At 52.7% G+C, this 18529-nt stretch overlaps 1 protein-coding gene across 2 annotated transcripts in view; it reads right to left on the reverse strand.

Moving 5' to 3' along the window:
- LSP1 (lymphocyte specific protein 1) overlaps window positions 1-18529 on the reverse strand; it is a 51691-nt gene that overhangs the window by 14990 nt on the left and 18172 nt on the right. For both annotated transcript variants that reach the window (XM_059825820.1, XM_059825821.1), the window contains exons 2-5: window positions 10366-10518; window positions 6868-6957; window positions 2923-3118; window positions 1831-1956 (exon numbers count right to left, since the gene is read on the reverse strand). In XM_059825820.1, coding sequence (XP_059681803.1) covers window positions 1831-1956; window positions 2923-3118; window positions 6868-6957; window positions 10366-10518 — 565 coding nt within the window. The remainder of the gene's footprint in view (window positions 1-1830; window positions 1957-2922; window positions 3119-6867; window positions 6958-10365; window positions 10519-18529) is intronic.

Below are 18529 nucleotides of genomic sequence, written 5' to 3' on the forward strand. Positions count from 1 at the left end.
CTGAAATGTTAAAAAGGAGCATCAAGTTAAACACAGAGAGGCCTAGAAACAGGCTGTAGGTGACAGTAGATCTCAGCATGACAGTCTAGGTGGGAACAAACGTCCCCTAATCTATTTGGAGACCATCTCCCTTGGCCCCATAGGGCAATTTGTTGCAGCAAGAGTCATGCATTTCTCTGATTCAAAGCACTTGCTGAGTGCCAGAAGAAACCACAGTTGCTCACTCAGCCAACCTCAAAACTCAGAGCTCACAAGCAGCCTGGGATGAAAACGGGGCTGGTACAAGGCTTCCCCCCTGCCATCACACGTCCCTTTTGGCCGCCAGGCCACACCGGCCCTCTGAACCCCAGACACCCCATCACACTGCCTGCCCCAGATGTGTACCTGGCCTCCACCAGCCACAGCTGGCAGGGGAGCTCACCGCCCGCTGCAGATGCTCTCGCCTTTCCACTACAAGCGGTGTTTCTGCTGAGTGTTCCCATACCAAAACACTTTCTTGGTGGTCAATGTGTTTAATTCTTACTGTTCACACAAAGCCCTGCTTTCCTTTGGAAAGATCCCAAGTTCATATTTTTCCTGAACAGCTTTACATTCGGTTTTGTGTATTGGTGAGCTCTGACATCACCGTTATAAAACACAGAGACTATATTTCTAAACCTTTCCCTGGGCTAATCCTAGCAGCAGCAGCTGTTAAGCTCAGGTCAGGAAGCTATGCGTGTTTTGGGGTTGTAATGACGAGAGTTTCAGCACATAAAAACGCACTGGAAGCGTTTCCCACATTTCCCCACCGGTCCCACTCCAGGGATATGCTTTGGCCATCCCCACCCCACTTTTCAAACCTAACATTAGCACATGGCCTGCATCGAAACCCACCCTTTCTCCCCTCTTTTCATTTGACTTTAAAAAGGCTTCTCTATGAAGAGCAAGAATCTGACGGCTGTAGATGATGAAACCTTCCTCTTACGATCTATTTACTGGTGCAAGAGGAAGTGCTTACACAATCCTCCCCATCCAGGAAATATTGACTAAGAAGCAAATAGCACAGATCTAAATGCACGAAAGCAAAGATAATACCAACAGCAGATTAACAGGCTACCCAGGCCTTTCCCTCGCTGCTACCATCAACAAGCTTAGGGCTTACAAAGACAAAAAGCCATTCATCATAGAAAACACTTATCTGTATCTATTGTATTTAAAAGCACATGCAGAGAACCAAGGATTTGTAGTAAATGCAACAGAAGTCATGAGATGCAATTCAGGTGGTGTTAAAAATGGAAGTTTCGCAAGAGCATCAATGCAGACAGATGGGATTGGGGAAAGACAAGGTGTTTCACAGATCAGGAATACCAGTTTGTTTAAAAACTTAAGTCATAGTTTCTGCTTTTATTCTAAGTAAGATAGGGAAATTCCAGTGCTTCAAGTTTCGGGGTTGGGTTTTTTTTTTTGGGAAGGGAAGCTTCATTTTCTGATTAAGCTCACATGTCGTCTTTGATCAAATTCACAAGCTTAAAGCACAGACATCTTTCTCGCTATTACAATATTCCCTGAAGTCCTCAATGAACTTTAGACTTTTACGGTGATTGGCAAAATATACACAGAGATAGTTACAGCCTCCAACAGCTCAAGCTAGCAAAGTAGGAGGAGAGGAGGTTGACAACTAAAGAAGATGAGGGAAACACATCAGGTTATTTGTCCCAGCCTGTAGCAGGAGTGGAATAACAGGATTCACACCCTATGTTACAGTAAGACCTGGGTCATCTTTCCTCATCATTAGTTAGGTGTTCTATCGCGATAGCTGCCATCGCCTCCAGAAGGGCCCCAGGAACAAACCTTTGTGGAGCACGCTGCAGTGTGGTCAGAGCACAGCTCCTCCTCTTCCAGGCTAGCAGGGCTGGGGGCCTTCTGGCGTTTTTCTGGTGTTTCTTCTTCTTCTTCATTTCTCCTTCTCTTCTTTTCCTGAGTGCAGAAAATGAACAAGCCGGGAAGTGAGCTGGTCAAACTGCTTACTATGCTACAAAAGTGATTTTTCCCCCGTCTCCTGGGCTTCCTGCTTTACACTAAACAAACACACGAGCACAGAAACTTTGACTTCACATCATCTAATTTTGCAACATCCAGGAAGAAGCTCATGTGTCATATGGGGCGGTGGGTAAATTGAAGAAATTTTGCAGGTTCAATGTTCCAAAGAGATATGGAAAGGGGTCCTTGCATCAGTTAATAAAGATTTCTTACCACTATTGAGATAAGAAAACATGAATTTCTCTAAAAAGGCCACAAGGAGAGAGAGCAGCTGCCTTTAAAATAAAGGGCTAGAAAGAGTCACACACACTGTTCAAATGCAAGAAGCATACTAGCCTCAGCAAGTCAAAATCCATTTACAACAAAAGGTATTTGAAGCTCAGCCACACTAACGGACTTCAACACCACTCAAGTTCCAGCTTTGTCTCTCTCATTAACCATGTCAGAAGAGCAAAGAAAGAAAACCTCAGCTGGGAGCAATGCAAGACTTAAAGATCCATCAGGCCAAGGTGCTCCAAAGGTGCAATAAAGGCTGGGGAGAGAAAAACAAGCCGTAAAATTGAGATTTGAGTTCTCCTGAAGAGCTACTCACTGCCCACAAAACCACAGGAGAGATAGTAGCACTTTTCTTCTCGGTATTGCAGGGACATGACTAAACCATCACAAACTCTGGGAGCAAACACACCGCCCTCGCAAGAGGACAGACGCTGCCTGCAGTGACCCCAAGAAGGCACGTAGGCAGGAGTGGCACCAGCCCCAGGTTATGCCATAAAAGCATGCCTACGTGGCCTCAACACCCAGCAGTGTAAGCAGCAATGGTGAGCTCAGTTCTTGGAGAGCAGCCCCCAGACCCAGCTCTCCCACCAGCCCTGTGGAGAGAAGGTCAGCTCCTCCTGATCCCACCTCTTGCTCGGCTATCTCCTCTTCCTCCTGCTCTTGGACGACTTCTTCCTCCTGGCACAGCCTCTCTTCCTCCCTGATAACCACATTCTCCTCCTGGATCTCCTCCAGTCTTTCCTGATCCAGCTGGATCTGCTCCAGTTTGACTTCAGCTTCCCTCACACCACCGTCCTCTTCTTCATACGACTGTCGTGGAGACCTAGAGGTGGGGGAGAGAGGTCAAAGAAGCAAAACATGTTATGAGCCTACAGACACCATCAGGTGCCTCAGACCTCTAGAAATACGGTTTTATCACTCCCCCAAACCTACAACTTGCTGGGTGTTTTACACCACGGCTCACAGCCACCTCACGGCCCCATCCAGTTCCAGGTGCCCAGATGTTACAGCAGTCACATCACACTCCCACACTTGGAATGTCTAAGCCGCAGCTCAACTAAGAATTGTGGCACAGCTGAAGGTATCTGCACCTTTCCAGCCCCACCGCAGGCAAGACCCACTGGAAAACAGAGATCGGACCTCCGCTCAGCCCCTAGGCAGAGAGGACACTACCACCATGGTGTGGTGCTGGCTCAATTCACTGCTCAGCTACAGCCAAAATCCCAGGTGAACCAGCGTGCTCTGTGGTCCTAGTGCACAAACACAGATCTGACACTGCCCCCATGGTTCCCAGCATCAGTTCAACGTGGAGCAGCAAACACAGCCTTCCTCTGCCTAAACCTGTCTTCCACGTTAACGGAGCCTCTCGCTGGAGAAGGATCCAACCAACGACACGTGAACATGCTTCCCAAGATTCCCCTTTTCCCTAGCTGAAGCTGAACTGCAGGGCAAGGCTGCACAGCCACTCATGTGGTTTTTTTTTTTGTTCGCAAGGCACAGCGCTTCACAAGCAATGCTATATCTACACCTGACCCCAAGCCTCAGTTTTGCCCGCTGGAATAAATTACACCTCTATTCATGTCACTCATGTCATAGCCCAGTAAAACAAAGGAGTCCCAAAGCAGCCAGGGTCACCCCTTGACTTCGGTTTAAAAAACCACAAGAGAGTTTGTACAAGAGGATTCCTCCAGGTCTCCGAGGCTGCAGAAAGGAGAGCCGGGAGTATGTTTAAGCAATCAGCTTTGCAAAAGCGGAGCAGCCCATGCCTTTGGGTACAGAGTCAGTGGAAGCACGTAACTCCAGAGCTCTCACTGGCTCACAGCCGCGCACCAAGATGTTATTGCCATCTTACTTTCCCCGGGCAGAGAATAGCTTTCTCCTCCCACCCATTTCTTAGAAAATCACCCGGCTTGTGACAGCAAGGCTAGAGAGCTGGCTAGCAGGCAGCTGCCAAAGTGCAAGGCTGACTCACCACTTCTGCCTCACCAGCCAGCACCAAAACATGAAGAAAAGTTCAAGCAAGACTTTTCCACCCACCTCTCTGCTGCTGGGAAGGCAGCTCACAGCCCTCCTCACTGACCGCATGGGGAAAAAGCTGATGCATATGCTGGCTCGCTTGGCTTGCTACTAATCATGGACAGCACAGTCGCCAACAGTGAACGGGCTCTGAAGGCCCAGGTAACTAGTTTCTCTGAACCAGGATGCCAGCAATGCCTCCGGCTGAAGCGCAAGCTCATATTAAAAATTAAGGCCAGCAGATATAATGCAGTCTATAAGATGCCTTTTGCACCACACCAATTCTGTATGGGAGGCAGCTAGTCTGCTCCCACCCTCTTGCATGCAGCTGATAGCATGGATCTCCCCCCATAAAGTGGGGAACCAGAACCAAAAAGAAAACATGCCTTAGCACCAAGGCCCTCGGGGACGCACAAGCTGTTTTAGCTCAGAATCACACAGAATCCCAGAATCACTACGGTTGGAAAAGACCTGTAAGATCATCAAGTCCAACCATCAACCCAACTCCACCATGCCCACTAAACCATGTCCCACAGTGCCACGTCCACACGTTCCTTGAACACCTCCAGTGATGGTGACTCCACCACCTCCCTGGGCAGCCTCTTCCAGTGTCTCACCACTCCCTCAGTAAAGAAATTTTTCCTAATATCCAATCTGAACCTCCCCTGGCGCAACTTGAGGCCATTTCCTCTAGTCCTGTCACTAGTCACTTGGGAGAAGAGGCCAACACCCACCTCCCCACAACCCCCTTTCAGGCAGTTGGAGAGAGCGATGAGGTCTCCCCTCAGCCTCCTCTTCTCCAGGCTGAACAACCCCAGCTCCCTCAGCCGCTCCTCATCAGACTTGTGCTCCAGACCCCTCACCAGCTCTGTCGCCCTTCTCTGGACACGCTCCAGCACCTCAATGTCCTTCTTGGAGTGAGGGGCCCAAAACTGAACACAGCATTCGAGGTGTGGCCTCACCAGCGCTGAGTACAGGGGCACGATCACCTCCCTACTCCCACTGGCCACACCATTTCTGTGCTCCATCCAACAGAGAGCAACTGCCTCCATCCCCTCATTTGTAGCCACCACCTAAACATCCTTCACCTGAAAAAGCAGGGTTTGCTCCGTATTCAGCTCAGCAGGAGAGAGGGGGAGTTGGGAAACCCCAGCCAGCGGCAGACACACAGCCTACCTGTGCTCGCACCACGCTCTGAGCCTGTCCTTCAGGTGAGGCAGGTGAACAAGGGCAAAGCTGCTGAAGGGACTTTATAGGGTATAGCCACCCGCTAGGAAGCAAGCCCAACTTTTGCAAAAAGCCCGCTCCCAGCAAGCCCACAGGGTCTGAGCTCCTTCAGCCGCCTCTCCCAACCAGCCTCCAGCCAAAAGCCTGCCCACCTCCGGCCGCTGCCTTTAAAGCACCACCCCTCTCTGATGGGCTTCACCTGCCACGGATGCCACCTCCCCTGCTCAGCACCCTCCTGCCCCGCTACAGAATAAACACAAGCATCACATAAAAACCCAAGGAGCAATTTCTGGAAAGGATAACGCAACCCTTCCAGCTAATTCTCTTTTGAAGGCCAAGGAGGGAAACAGCAGCAGCCTTTCTCTCCGGAGAAGCTCTCTGTAAGGGGGGGGGGGGGGGGGTGGTGGAAAAAGAGGCAACATGCCGAAAAAGCAGATGGGGCTGATTTCTAATTGCTCCCACAGATGTGATAGTCAACGCCATGGCGAGATGGCTGAGCAATGCTTGTGGGGTCAGGGCTGCAAAGGTACAGCTTGCAGAGTGGTTTAGCTGCAGTGTTTGGAAAAAAAGTAAGAAAGAGGCGAGCTCTATTTATTTGTTCAGCAGTAAATATTAATCTTAGGCATTTTTTCGGTCTCAGGGGTAAAGAAGAGGCTGTGTCATCACGGGGGCAAAATTTCCTATAAAATCAAGCTGCCGAGAGAGCTGAGTCACAGAGTTCACATGCAGGTAGATGCTGTCCAAGGGAAGTGGTTAAGGCAGGAGTTTGGTTCAGCTCAGCAAGGGGAGAGTGATGGGAGACGGGCACTAAAAAGCTGGCACACAAGCACCTCTCAGGGCTCTTTGCTGCCTCTTTTCCCCCGCCGAAAGAGGAGTCAAGCAGAAGGTGGGCTGCGGCCATAACACCCACTACGCTGACATGAGCCAGGAAGCAGCAATAACTTAGAACAGCTTTTTAGGCTGGCCTGGATTATGTTAGAGGCCGTTTCAGCCCCTGCAGCAGCTCAGGTGGCTTAAATCCGCTGTTGTCACTCCTCCAAACCCAGGCACCCTGGCGGGCTGCCATTGCTTGGAGTGCAAAGCTCAATCCAAACATCCCCCAAGCCTGGGGCAGTCCCTGAGCCTGTTCCTCCCCGCTAGCCCAAACGGCAGGCGGAGAGCATCCGTCCCAGCAGCACAGGACCTGTCCTGCCCTGCTGATGCTCCAGCCTCTGGCCTCGTTCTTACGCATGCTAGGCTCGACCTGGGCTTGGTCACCCCTCCTCGGGGACGGTCCTTTTGCTGGGCACGGTGGTTCCCTTCCTCTCGGTCCGGCTGTGTCCTACCCACCTCTGTTTGCGCTGCTCGAGCTTCTGGGACCAGTCGCTGAAGCCCTCATCTTCCTCCAGCTCCGAAGTCCCAGATGGCTTAAAGTCATAGCTGAAACACAGCAAGAAGGAAAATTAGGATGAGATGCAAAAAACCCCAAACCTGGCCTGAAAGAGCCCCAGCCTGATACCATCTTTCTCTCCCTCCAGTTATTACATCTTCTTTCCCCTGGCTGCTCCCAAATCCCACTTGAAGCCTTCTCCATTACAGGAAAGACGCCTTTGCCACATGCTTAGGAGCGCCCTTGTACAAAAGGGGGGTCTCTCAGGGCATCACTGCGAGATGGAGAGGAAGAAGGAGCCGCTCCGTGTCTCCAGCGGCAGCACCCCGCTGCACGCCCGGCCTCCGGGACTGCACGCAGGCGAGCAAAAGACACGCAGCACATCAAAACCAAAAAGTCCATGGTTTTCTTCTGCACCAGAGCTGGCCCTAGTTTGTTTGGACCAGAGGTATTTCAAACTTGGTTGCTGCTTGTCCTACGCTTGTACGCAGCCCCATGGAAAAGACATCAGGGGGATCTGGCCTGAATGGATCGCTGGATGAGGAAGGCACGAAGACCTAAATATTAGGACACTGGCTCAAGTTCTGGGTTGGATCTTCACATTTCTCTACAGCTTTGAGCCAGTCATGTGCGCTTGCACGACTCTGGGTCCCCGCCTGTGAATACCCAACTGCTGTGCGGAGCCGCAGCACTCCCGGGATGCACAGCTGCCGGCAGCAGACGTGGGCTGGCTGTGCACAGGGATTGTTGGGGTTTTCCTGTTTCTTTCCTTGCGTTCGCAAGGAGAATCGCCTCCCGGCTGGGGGTCCTGGGTGGGCAGCCACGTGGCAAGCATCGGCCTGAGGAGGTGGCTTCATAGCTGTTTTTGGGATGCAGGGCGGTCACATCGCCTGGGAGTGGGAATTAGCGTGTGGGACCCACAGATTAGTTTAAAACTCAGAGATTCAAAATACATAATAAATGTGGGTGAGTCTTCTCTTTGCCTTTCTGGGCTCTTAGGAGGTATCAGGAGATGCTTAGCCTCCTCTGTGACCCCAGTGGCTTGAAATATGGGGCATTTCTCTGAGATTCGGGATTCTCATATTGAACCGACTGCAGGAGCTGAGGGTTTACAAAAAACACGTGCCCTCACTGGGGAGGGTAGCAGGGGGGGGCACACCAAAAATGGCTGCTCAGCCATAACTTTGAGCACAGCTCAGCTCCCGCCGTGCTTCAGCATCCCCCTAGACTGCCGAGCAGCGATGCTGTGTCAGTCTAGGACATCGCAGCCCAAGCTGGATTATTTTCCGCTGCGTCTGTAGCAGTAGCTTGTGGATGCCCCAGGACAACCTCAGGAAATTTGATGCAGAGCCAGGACGGGACCACAGATCTGCGGAGTCCCAGGTCAGGGCTTCGGGTGAGCTGCAGCACTGATGATGCCCAAGGCAGAATTGCTCCGGTACTTGTGGCCCCAGCCACAAACACGTGCTCAGGCTCTCAGAAAAGCTCCCAGGGAGCAAGGGAGACTGGCTGAATGCTGTTTGAAAACTGGTCGCTTCCCTGTGCCCCTCTGCAAACAGGGCCCCAGGGGAAGCACCGAGCCAGCACAGCCCATCAGCACTGCTTAAGCTGACGTCCATCCCTCTGGCTCCCAAGGCCACGCACGTCTTTCCTGCAAACCCACTGTTTTGCAGGTTATTTCTCCTTTTTTTTTTAGTGGGGGGAAGGGAAGAGAGGAGCTTCGTTCTGTCTCTTTGGTGCAAGGAAATGCCGCGGGCAGGTTTGCACAAACAGGAGTGACATGGATGGGATGAGTCCCAGCGCGGGAAGAGCTGAGGGAAGGAGGGGACAGTGTTTACACAAGAGAGAGCAAAGCTTTTCGGAAGATTAATAGCCAGGGCTGACCCCAGCTGCATGAGCAAGCCCAGGTGGCTGTCAGCAGCCATGGAAGAAACCAGGGGATGGCCAGAGAAGAAGAAACATCCTTCTGGTGAAGGCTGGCCCAGCAAGCTCAAGCATCGTGGAGCAGGGAGCAAAACCCCTCATTTTAGGTGTTCTCCCTGTCCCCCTTCGCAGATACTTAAGCACTCAATTAAATTCGGGCAATGCCAATGGTCCCGTGGGGTCAGCAGCGCGTCTATGCCTGTGCCCACGGGACTGGAGCCTGCAAGCTGGGTTACTGGGGCTGCTGCTCTGTGCCCGAGGCCGCTCACAGCGTCTCCGGTAAAGCAGAGACCAGAGATCTTGTCTGCCGTTTTAAAGACCTTTACGAATTATTTTCCAGCCCCCATGTGAAGGGGAGGGGGTTGGAAAAGCTAACGATTATTATTACTTTCCAGATCTTCTGTTTGCTTTTAGGGCAGACTGCAGTGGTTTTGTCTGCAGAATGTCACCGGGTGTATTTCCACAAAAGATTTTGAAGCTTCTTTGCAATGCTTTTAGACAAAAAAAAAAAAAAAAAAAAAAAAAAAAAAAAAAATTCCAGAATAATTTTGAAAGTATCTGAGGAAAAAACTGATCTTTTCATGGAAAAAAATAGATTTTTATAAATAGCTTTTGCTATTTTTCCAGTAAAATGAAGCTGCCGCTTCTCTCTGACTGTAACCCCAAATCCTGCGGCCACTTTTCCATTGTGTTTAATATATTTAGAAATAAGTTTAACACATAAATAGTGGGAAGACTAGGGTCTTTAAGACAGAGTTTGGCAACTCAAGAGTGCAGGCTGGGTTTTGTGCTAGCTCCAATGCTGCACAGCACCTGGGCTGCTGAACCGTGGGCACGGGGCGGCTGCGGTGGGATGCTGGGGATGTGACTGGTCATCCTATCCCTTCTCCAAGAGTTTCCTCTCTGACAGCAGATAGCTCAGAATCTCCATAAATGCCTCCTGAGCTATATCCATTTAGGACCGCCCCCATTAAAGCATCAAGTTAACTTTAACCAGCTCAGGAGCTGCTCCATGCTCCCCATGGCCGGGGCAGCATCCTCCGAGGGAGGAGCGGGGAGCCCGGCCAGGAGAGGTGATCACTCGGTCGACCGCCAGCGCCGTGATCTGCCCGGGGTTGTGCCTTTCGTCCTCAGGCACGTGTCTGTCTTTGCACGTATCAGGAACTTCCATTAGTTTCGGCGTAGGATGATTCACAAGCTGAAATTTAACCAGGCACTGAAATCCCTGGTGATGAGGACTCCCTGCCTGAGCTCAGCCTTACCCAAACTGTCCTAGTTTAAACTCTCAGGGCAGGAAAACACCCAGCCTCCAGCCAAAAGAAAGAGCAAAGCAGGGATTCTGGCTTTTTCTGCCCAAACTAGAAACACGCTGTTTGTTAGTCTGGGCTAAATCCCCCAACCCAAACCTATTAGGGAACTTCCCCGTCTCCCCAAACTACCCCGAACAACAGAGGCACCCAGTTCTTGGATGCAGGAGGGTTTTGCTGTAAGGAGAGAGTGTGTTGCTGAAGGATTTGTCCGCGGGTATTTCTTACTGGTTTTCCTGTGCCGGACCCGCGCTCTCCGAGCAGGAGCCAGTGCCGTTCAAGCCCTCTTCTGCCTGGGACCTCAGCTGCTTCTCCCGCTCCCGCCGCCGCCGCTCTCTTGCCGCCTCCTCCTCGTCTTCCACGCTCCACTGCGCTGTCAGCCTGCCAAGCCAGAGGGAAAACCCATCCTTAACGCTGTCGGGCAGCACCTACAAAACCTGGCAATGATCCCCCGAGGTGCCTGGTCTCCCCTCGGGCAAGCGGGGGGCTCCTGCAGAGGAGCGCTGCCAGCGTGAGTGGTGGTCCTCGAAGCGACATCCCTGCCTCCATCGGCAGGGCTCCGCAGCGGGACCGACCGATGTGCAAGGATAAGGTGGGACACGCAGACTGGGAGAGGGGTGCGGGAGAGCCTTTCCCAACCCCGAGGAAGATGTGGTGCGTATCCCCCTTCCCCCAGACCAGCCACCTCGCCGCGGGCTGGAAGCCCACTGGGAAGCACCGTTCCCTGCAAAGCAGCTTTGTAAAGGGTCTTGCAGTGCTGCAAGAAATCCCACGCCCCCATCTCAAGCTTTGGCCCAGGGAGGGCGAGATCTGCACCCTGGAGGTAGTTTCCTTAAGCAGTTGAGCTGCTCCTGCCTGACCAGGAGCAGAGGGAACAGCAGCGGAGGGCAGCGGCTGTGTCCTGCTCTGCCCTGCCGAGCTTCCTTCCTCCCCTGCAGAGAAGAAAAACCTGCCCTGGCTTCTCCCAGACGTCTCAGCTGCTGGATAATAACGCCTCTGGCAGCAGAACGGCCTCTCACATGCCCGAGGAAGCGATAAGGCAGCTGCCACATTCCTCCTCCGGCGATAACGCCTGTCTCAGCATGGCATCGGCTCCTTCTCCACCGCTGGCAGCACCAGCTGGGGTGCAGGCAGAAAGGGACGCGCCGTGGTGGCGCGGTCACCGCTCACCCAAAGGGCCTGCAATGGCAGCCGGAGCAGGGCAGGTCTGACTCGTGGTACCCGCGGCTGATGCCGGGGCAGATGCTGGGGCTCCCTCACCCCACTCACCCCTGGCTCAGCCGGGTCCAAAACAGACCATGAAGGCTGTTCCACCTGGTATTTGCAAGCCTATTTACAGAAACGCTCTTGTGCGAGGCACGCACACGGGAGTCAGGAAGGCAATCTCCTGCCAGCAGCAGCACCCAGCCCGACCTGCGCCTCCCCCCGCTTCGGGCACACCCCGAGGACTGCAGTCCCTATAGGATGAACCTGCTCAGTAGGAGATAGAGCGCAACATCAATTCAAACTGGGACAAAAAACCAAAAATGCCTCAGTTGAGGCTTGTTTCAGCCCAGTTTGAGTGAACGGGGGGCAGGTTTCAGCTGACCCCAGAAGTGCCACTCTGCCAGCCTGCCCGGCTCTGCCCACAGCCTGGACTACGAACCATGCCAGAGGGTCTCACTTCTCCAAGGGCCTCTCAAGATGCTGTTTTCTTTTGAGGTTCAGGACAGATCCCCTCCCTCTCTCAGCAAAGGAAAGGAAAAAAAAAAACCAACCCACCTTGAGATTAATTGAGACATTATGTTCACAAAAAATTTGGCTTTTCTAATTACACTATGAACCTTGTCAACTTTTCTAGGGGAGACTCACTCGGAGCCTATTTTACTCTGCAGCGCTGGCAGGACCGCCAAGCTTAGCCCCGGTAGCATCCCTTTGTGGGGTGGTCCCACCGCCGCCCTGGCAGGAGGCTAGGGGTGACCCCGCATCCCTGCCCTCCCAAATTCCCACCTCCCCCCAGGTGGCAGAGCCAGGACATGGAGCCAGACGGAGACAGGTCACCCATCCCCGTTGAGCCCACAGGGGAGCAGGGAACGAAGCAGATCTCGGGACTCGGCTAAGAGACCGCTCCGCTGCCGTGTAATTACTGCCTGCCTTATTTTGGGTGGGGCCTTTTTGCAAGCAGCAAATTCAGCCACCCTTTCCCCTTCTCCCCCCTCGTCACTCCTTGCCACCTTGCTCTCCATGGGGAACAAAGCGGACCCGGACCAGAGCCTGGAATCCCCTCCTCTCTTCCCTACTCATCCCACACTCCTATTTATTGTTTTCCCCCAGGTTCCCATAGAAACCCTTGTCTGTGAGCCTGGCAGGAAGCCACCGTGTTGTTGGTTTTTGTTTTTTTTTTTTTTTTTAAATATATAAATGAAGTCATTCATTAAACTCTGCCATGATCTCCCTCCCTTGTGCGACAGCTCCAGATAGTCTCCGATTTGGAAAGGCTCTTAACCCCCTCTCGCCCATATCGCCCCAGTTACAAGAAATAAGGTCCACGTTTATGCCAGAACAAATTAGATTTCGACTTACTTCCTTTGCCCCCTCCTCCAGCTCCTTGGAAAGCCGCTGCAGAAGCAGCATTGCACCAACCCCCCCAGCTTAGCCGGGGTGCCCGGGGGAGCCTGGAGGGGGGTCCCCTCCAAACCATGCAAGCTTTCCGCGGTACGAGAGCAACGTTGGTTGGCAGCCCTCTCCCTTTCCCAGTTGGATGTGACTAACTCTCTCCCCATGACCTCACCGGCTCGCTATTCTGTCCCTGCATCCTCCGAACGGGCTGAGGACAGAGCCAGGGGCGACCGTTTTGGGGAGAAGGATTTTTCTGTACAAGCAGGGAAATATCTTTCCCAGCAACTTTTGCCGCAGAGCAAACCAGCCTCCGAGCTGCCCACCGCCGCACTGGGATGTGGCTCAGACACACTGAGCATCATGGTGGGGCTGCGATGCTGCAAGCTTCGTGCCTGCTCCTCTCAGCAATAAGGGCTGTGGATAAAGCCCTCACTGAGCCCCCACTCTCCCTGGGTTCAGAAATATCAGCACCCTCCAGCAAACACCTAAAATCATTTTGTTAGGGGATTCAGAGCACTCTCTCATGCCCAAACAGGCTGGCAGCGGAGCAAGGTTTAATAAGCGATGCTTTGGGGTTCAGTAGTCACACCAACAAACGGAGGGAAAAGGACAATTCCTTTTTGACTGACAGCACAAATATTTGTCTTCAATGAAAAAGAAACAAAAAGGCCCCCAAACAAATGAGAAACTAAACCTTGCCAAAGTTCTTGCATTTTCGTTAGCTACAAGGGTCTGTTGGACCACAGACTGAATGTGCCATTTCAGTTTGGACAAGCCCAAGTGTGAGGAGGGGGTCAGCTGTTAAATTGCCTTTCAAAGCAAAAAGGTGGAAAGATTTAATTTCCAAACGGTTCCGTTTTCTAAGAAGGGGCCGCGGTCTCCCGTTTGCTCTAATTGCTCGCAATCACATTTGGTAACTCAACGTGCTCAGCCCACAGTGGTATTGCACAACCATCTTTCCCATTTCTAGAAAAAATTACCCGGCGCTTCAGGATCAGGCTGACACTGCGTACCTCTGCCTTCACCTCCAGCCAACACTTTCCCAGGTCGGTCCCAGGCTGGGGAAGTTTTGGGAAGAAGCAGGGTCATAGCTGCTGGTGGGACTGAGAGCTCCCCACTTCATTTCACCCAACACAGGACAAGGAAATGGAAAGTAAGAAGACTTGAAGACTTGCAAGATGAGCTACGGCGTGCTACACTCCTGCATCCAGTCACCTGCCCATATAGAGGGATTTTCATGCTGGTGAAAGGAAATTCACCCCCTCATGCAAACATTAGGGGAACTGGAGAAGGGGGAGAGGGAGAGTAGAGACCACTTTGCTGCCCTGGCAGCCAGGAGCTATGGCAAGGCTTGCTCTGGCAAGACCTCATCACAGGGCCAGGTCGTTTCTCTTATGCAATCCCTACATCTCTGCCAACAGCTTTTGGAGGTCTTGGTTTGGGGCAAAACACTCTTTGTGGAAGGGGCTTATCTCCTCCTGAGGAGGGGAGGAGATCCTGCAGGTCTAAGGACCAGCTGAAAGCACCTCGGTTCAGCTTTGGCCACGGAGCCACAGTTTGCCAAGCGTCTGGGATGCTCAGACTTCTGCTCTGACTGGGGCTGGCTGCCCATTTCACATCCAGCTCCTGACTTCACCTCCCTCCGGACCCCCAGCCAAGGGAGGGGTTTTATTTCCATTCGCTCTACAAAACACCTCCTCCTCCCGCAGAAGAACGATACGGGCACCCGCGCTCTGGCTGCGCAGTTCCACGCGGCCACGAACGCCCGCTCCAGACAAGCCAGCGTTGCTGGAAAGGTCACATTTCCTTTGGGCAATTGTTCACTGGCACTTGAGGAGATTATAATATTCAGGCGAGGGAAATTTCTGGCACCAGATGAGCTGTGTTTAAGGGAAAGGCTGAAGACTCGAGGAGTCTTTTGCACGGCCGACGGCTCAAAGGAAGCTTTGCTGGCCCAAACCCAACCTTCAGCACTAAAGCTAATTCCAGAAAGGAAAATGAAATGCGTCCCGGAGGCTTTGGGCTTTGCAGACCTGTGCCAGAAAAACCCAGGAACCCTCTACCAGCACATTGGACATTCCTGTCTCCTGAGCTCGCCGGGGTATCGGGCCAGGACAGCATTGACTTTGGTTGCTGCCTCTGTTGGGTAGGCTGCCCCCGCAGATCCAGGGGTCAGGAGGGAAGAAGTTTTGGGAACAGGGTTTAGGAGGAGCCATGTGCAACCCCTGGCATGGCGGCTGCTGTTTCCCAGAGGATATATTGACCCATCTCCTGTGAAAGAAACAGCGTCTACCACCGCTTGAAAAATATCACCTGCAAGAGATGGGGCTGCACGAACTGGAGAAGAACTGGGAAGGGTAGCCCTGAGCCCCCCGGCAGCCATCCCGTTGGCCCCTCCGTTGAGGTTAGGGGAAAGGGAGATGCCAAAAACCTATGCAAGGGACCTTCCCCTTCCCACGTAATCCACTGCAGTCTCTGTTGCCTTGTCACGGTGCCAGATACAATATCGGTGCAGAATACGGCCTGGGACTGTCGAGTTTATCCTGCTGCCGGGCTTTAATTCGTATTGTATTTATCACCCGTTTATAAAGGGCCCAGACATGATTGGCAGGGGTATGGAGATGTGCAGCTCACCCTGTCACATGAAATGGAAGAGAACACCCTTAAAAGGCTACAAAGGAGCATCTCCCTCACCCACTTGACCTTCCGCCAACAAATTAATCACTTATTAATGTCTTATAAACAGCATCTAATGGATCTGTGTGACTGAGTCAAGTACGCTGAAATACCCAGATAACGCCTCCGCTCACGTCACGCAGGACAACTGGTGTCAGGCCACCACAGAAGTCATGGCTGAGGACATTTGCGTGCAGTGCATGGTCATGCTGCCATGGCTCAGTTTCTCTCCACCCCTGCAAATCACACATGTGCTGGCTCAAAGCAGCGTCCCAGGGGATGCCACACACCACGGGTACCAGTGTTAGGCATGTGTGTTAGGCATTCAGCATCTCAGCCCTTTCCAAAGATCCCTCCAAGACACAGATTTACCTCTACCTATCAAGACACCTTCAGAAACCCGTCCCTAAGCCCAAGGGCTTGTCCAAGGTCACCACGAAGCCAGGAAGATGTAGGGAAGGGAGCGGAGGTCCAGCTGGCATCCCGACCCCCTGATTAACGCTCTGCCAAGAGGCTGCTGCTGGACGCTAGCGACCACGGCTGTGCTCCCTGACACCAGGGGACACGGGCTGGCAAAGCCTCTATGGTACGGCCATCACCGAGTCAGACAGCAAGCAACAGTTACGCTTCTCGACGGATGAGTTTCTGTGGCTTAGGAGTAACACGGCTTGATAGCAAAGACTACAGCTGGATAATCATCCCATTGGGTAAGGAAGGGGGCGTGGATAGCGGTACGATCCAGGGAGGCTGGGAAAAGAAATAAAATCAAAAATTATTATGTCACAGCCTGGAGTTTATTGCAGCCTAGTCTCGGGGGAGATGGTTATCCTAGCTCCGAAAGATCAGCTTGTCAGTCAAAGGCAGCCAGAGATGCTGCCCAAGCCTCTCCCTCCCATACATTCATGTAATTCCTCAGCTGCATTGCTCTGTTCAGAGTCCAGGCTACAGAGTTTGAACAAGAAGGGGGGCAAGGGGGTGAGGAAAAAAATGCATGTATATGCTTCACCCTCAGCCTTTTTCTCATACCAAGCTTCCCTACCCCACTCGTAGCCGTGCAGTCTCAGCCACGTCTCCCCGTTTCTCCTATAAATCACGGCTCGCCTTCGAGATGCGAACAGCAGGGTAAAGCCGCTTCACGCCCAGGAGCAGCCGCAGAGCCCGTCCCCACCGACCAGCTGGAGCCGGGGGGTGCGGAAAGGCGTCACGCACGGGGCGATAAGGACACGCCCAGGCGTCTGAAAAGAATATGATACAGCCTGAACTTTCATCGAGCAGAAATGGAAGAAAAACCGCAGGCAGCACAGCGGAGATCTCTCTCCCCCTTAAAAAAAAAAACAACTCTTCTTTTTTAAATGAATCTTGGGGTTTCTCCAGAAAAGCACATCCCATTTCTGCCCAAAGAAGGATGTGCAGTTGTGCAGCCATGCATCCACACGTGCCAGGTATAAAACTCTGCCTGGTTTAGCCTTCATTAAATTCCCTGCAAAGACTGACCTGTCACTGCGGCGTGATGGGCGGGGAAAGCCCCGAGCTGGTAATTTACAGCTTCCACAAGCAAAACAAGAGACATTTGAGAAAGCTGGTGACAAGAGCAGACCTCGGAGGAGGGACGCAGGCAGGGCTGGTCCTTCAGCATGAGCCTCGACTGTCCCCTCCTGCCTCTCGCAGGGTGGCAGCTCCAGAAAGACGCATGGGATGGTCTGCGCTTCCAGATGCACAGGCCACTCGTAGAGGCACAAGGCAGCTGATGGGAACGACTGCTTCTTTTTATTATTATTGGTTTTAATCATGGCAGACAGAATCCCAACAAATCCCTTACAAGATGATGGATTGCACCCCCAGGACCGTGGGTCCTTAGCACACAGATAGACTGGTGCGGTAATGTATTAACATCACCGGTCAGGAATTTGGCGGGGGGGAGGAAAGGGCTGGAGTTTGAGCCCTCCCAGCACTCCACGGTATTCAGTAGGTGTGAGAAATTGGTGCCACATACAACCTCGAACCACAGCCCTTTCTCACGGTCTCTCCACCTCAGCCCTAAGGTTCAAGAAATCGGAGGGTTTTTTCTAAAGAGCAGGAAGTCTGGTCTCTGTTTTTGCAAGGGAGAAGCATGCCAGCGGAGAAAAAAAAAAAAGACTTGTCAGAGAGGTTCGGACTGGCTTACCCAACTTTTGTATTTTATTTTTCCCCTCTCTCAGAGGGAAGCAAGCCTCCGTAGCCTCCCTGCCTTGGCTACAGTCAGCCAGCATCCTCCTCGATACGCTCAGGCTGGAAAACAAGTCTGAGCCTAGGGAGGCGAGCAATAGCCTTACCCCTGCTTCAAGCCCAGGAGTAAGAGTGAGATTCGTACCAGGCATGCTGCTTTTTATAGCACCGCTGGCTTGGCTGCGAGTCCTTCATTTTGCAGCCCTCGGGGTGACACAGTCCCCCCAACCCCTGCAGTCCCCAGCAGCAGGAGGGAGTTTGCTACCCGAGCACTGGCAGGAGGGAGGCCGTGGGAACGTGCTGCTCCGCTCCCTGGGAGAGTTGAGGCTCTCTTCGTTTATGGCCATGGCCGATGAGTTGTGCTGCAACAGGAACCGGAGTCAGCGGCAAGCCCTCGGTCCCTGCGGCGCTGAGGCAGTGTGCCTTCATGAGAAAAACCAGTCTGTCCCCCAAAATACTGATTGCAACTCCCATGCAGTCAGACGAGTGAAGTCATACCAATGGTGGGAGAAGGGAAAAAAACGAGAGTCTGGAAGCTGAAAATTTGTTCTCACACACCATCCCAGCTGCAAAGGCTCAGACCCCAGCGACCCCGTCCAGTGCCCCCTCCAGCTGAACCGTGCTCAGACACGTGTGGCGGTGCTTCTCCACCTCGCCAGAGAATGCGGATAACCTGCAGCTGCAGCCCCGAGGGGCTCAGAGGCTCACTACAGCTCCCCAAAATTTCCATGGGCTCAAGTTCAGGCCCTAAATATCCAATTGCTTGAGAGCAGGTAGAAGTCTGAGAGAAGCAAGGCTAAAGGCAAACAAAAACCATCAGCGGGCATCTGGGAAAAGTCAATGGGAGGTGGAGTGCTCCTGATGAAACAAGCCCCAGGGCTGGGAAAATCTGGGAACGGACCCACAGGGTGCT

This window comes from Gavia stellata, chromosome 17, assembly GCF_030936135.1.
Source record: "Gavia stellata isolate bGavSte3 chromosome 17, bGavSte3.hap2, whole genome shotgun sequence".
Lineage (NCBI taxonomy): Eukaryota > Metazoa > Chordata > Aves > Gaviiformes > Gaviidae > Gavia > Gavia stellata.